The 2664-nt window shown below is 41.0% G+C and overlaps 1 protein-coding gene across 1 annotated transcript; it reads left to right on the top strand.

Annotated features, from left to right (window-relative positions):
* Window positions 1-657: 657 nt before the first annotated feature.
* Window positions 658-1911, top strand: PGAP4 (post-GPI attachment to proteins GalNAc transferase 4). The gene has a single exon (XM_070935490.1). It carries the CDS (start codon window positions 658-660, stop codon window positions 1909-1911), a length of 1254 nt encoding a protein of 417 aa, XP_070791591.1.
* Window positions 1912-2664: the final 753 nt, after the last annotated feature.

Consider the following 2664-nt stretch of genomic DNA (forward strand, 5'->3'; position numbering starts at 1 on the left):
AAAGGAATTTGAGAACAAATATCTGGAATTTCTTTGCATGAAAACAATGGATTTGTTTTATATTTGCTAGTTGAGAAAATTTCTTGAAAATACTTACATAAAGAAGTCAAATGCAATGTAAAAATTCCATTCCATGTATGTGACAAAATTACTGTTGTGCCCAGTAGCATCTAATATAATTTATCCAATTAACAGAGTAATCAGATAGGAAAACCAAACTCATGAAGTGAGTTTAGGAATAGAAATTCTCAATGAGTGAAATATATCCTCTGCTTATAGCAGGGCCTTGTGCACAGCAGTCTCTTAGTGCAATTCCATTAAGTATTTTAGTATTTCTACTTAATGCAAGAGGTTCTAAAGCCAAATTAAAAGGAGAAAGAGGAATAGTATGGACCTTGATTTCAGTTTAATGGCATGTGAATGTGCCTATTAAATCTGCAACAGATCAACTCGATATGATGAACCGGTCATCATTGTTTAAAATGAATTTCTAAGAGGGAGTAGCAATCAGGCAAAATATTGTTTAAATGAAAGCTTTCAGTACAACTACTTTTTCACCAGGCATGAAATCTCCATATATATATATTTTTTCTTTACTTTTTACAGAATTGGATCTAATCATGACCTTACTAGAAGGCCCCCTGAACAGTCTGCCGCATGAAGCAAGAGGCTGACCAAATGGCACGCAGGAAAAAACCAAAGGACTCTCGAACTGCAGATGTGGCATCCATGTTCTCACACAGATTACTGCCTTGGGGCCGGCTATGCCGTTGCTCCAGCCCATTCCTGCAATTCCTTGTCTTGAGTGTTGTGACATTTGGTGTGATCGCTCCCTTCACTTGCCGAGACCTCCTGCATTCTTATTTCTACATTCGTGGTTGGTACCTGAAATCAATGACCCAACATTTTTTAAAGCAGAACCAAGAGGAGGGTTTGAGTGCTCTCCGTTACTTTGAGCGACTGCGGAATACATCAGAGAAGTTGACCAAAGAGGCCTTGCAGCCATGGTTGCTGATTACCATCATTACTGTTCAAAGGAGCCCGGAACTCCACTATGTCCTTCAAGTAGCAGCCCGCTTCCACCGTCTGCTCCAGGAATGTGGCCCTTCTTGCCAGCACCATCAGCTCTTACTCTGTAATGTGGAAACAGATCCCAGCAGCCACCAGGATGCTAAGCTGCTGGCTACTTTCTTTCCTGGGGTGAACCACTACAGTGGTCAGGAAAATGTGGATCTCTTTCCAAACCGTTTTGAGAAGGAGAAGCAAGATTACACCTATTGCCTTGAGAAATCACTTCAGCTGTATAGACCAGAATATGTCCTGTTGGTGGAAGATGATACCCTCCCAGAAGAAGAGTTCTTTCCAGTCCTCCATCACTTGTTACAGACACGATTCTCAAAGCCCCACCTCCGAGATGCTCTCTATATCAAACTGTACCATCCAGAGAGACTTCAACATTACATCAATCCAGAACCCATGAGGCTCCTCGAATGGCTCGGATTAGGTATGTTTTCTGGATCCTTCTTGGGCTTTGTCTACTCATGGGTATCCAACCGCTCCAGCCTTAGTTGGTCCATCGTGTTGTTTTTTGCCCTGTACAGCATGCTGCTAGTAGAGCTGGTTGGGCGCCACTATCTCTTGGAGCTTCGACGCCTGGCGCCATCCTTCTACAACATTGTGCCTGTGACTGAATGCTGCACTCCGGCCATGGTGTTCTCTGCTCCTTCAGCACACCGTGTATTGGGTTACATGAAAGACATTCAGTGTCGCCTAGGTTTTGCCAAAGATATTGCTCTTTATTCATTACTGCGTACCAAGGGCGAGCACGCATTTGTGGTTGAGCCCAATCTGGTGAGACATGTGGGGTTGTTTTCATCCGTCAGGATCAATGATAATCCAGAGCTGCTTTGATATTTATTAATATTTCCTAAGGAATGAAACAGATGAGCAAAAGCTCAACATGAAATATTTACTGAGCTTTGCTGAGCTAAGTCATCTTCAATTGCAAGCTGGGGACTGAATCAAATCAATTGTTTACAGTCACTAATGTTCTTGAGAAGTAAGCTTGGAATTCAGGTTTCTAGCATTCTGTGTAAAAAAAAAAAGACTACATAATAGCTCTAAATCAGCCTTCCACACGATGCCCTTCCATTGTGAGGTAGTAATTCCAAAAATCCCAGCCGATGTGGCTGGTAGTAATTTTGGTTTACGAATTCTAGGTTGTAAAAGTCAGCTCTGATTTATAGTTTACAGATAATGAACAAGAGTTCCTAAGTTTGGTAGAAATACCAGAGATGGTGCTTTAGCTTTTCTGCATCAACTTATAAATTATTTTAAATGGTTCTTCCCCATAATCATGAAGCATTAACTGAAAAGAGAAACTATTTTTTAATTGCCTTAGTCTTTCTTTCCTGAGCTGATGCCTTTGAGATATTTTGGCTACAAAATTGCCAACACTGCCCCTCGGTCTTCTGGAAGCTCACAGTCCTAACCGATCAAAAGGATGCCAGCTTGGGAAAGACTGCTCTACATTCAAAGACAAATAATCATATTCAGTGAAGGTATTAGGGCTGTGATTATCTTAAAGTTTACTTCTTTCTTGTTTCAAATCTTTCATCTCTGTCACTTTTAAGTATGCTTTTGTGCATACTTCCTGAATATATC

The sequence above is a fragment of the Pituophis catenifer genome, unplaced genomic scaffold (assembly GCF_029215685.1).
Source record: "Pituophis catenifer annectens isolate HBS135680 unplaced genomic scaffold, rPitCat1.0.hap2 SCAF_2, whole genome shotgun sequence".
NCBI lineage: Eukaryota > Metazoa > Chordata > Lepidosauria > Squamata > Colubridae > Pituophis > Pituophis catenifer.

Bases quoted from the DNA above. Each gene is read 5' to 3' on its own strand.
- PGAP4 (XM_070935490.1), top strand. From the start codon at position 658: ATGAAGCAAGAGGCTGACCAAATGGCACGCAGGAAAAAACCAAAGGAC.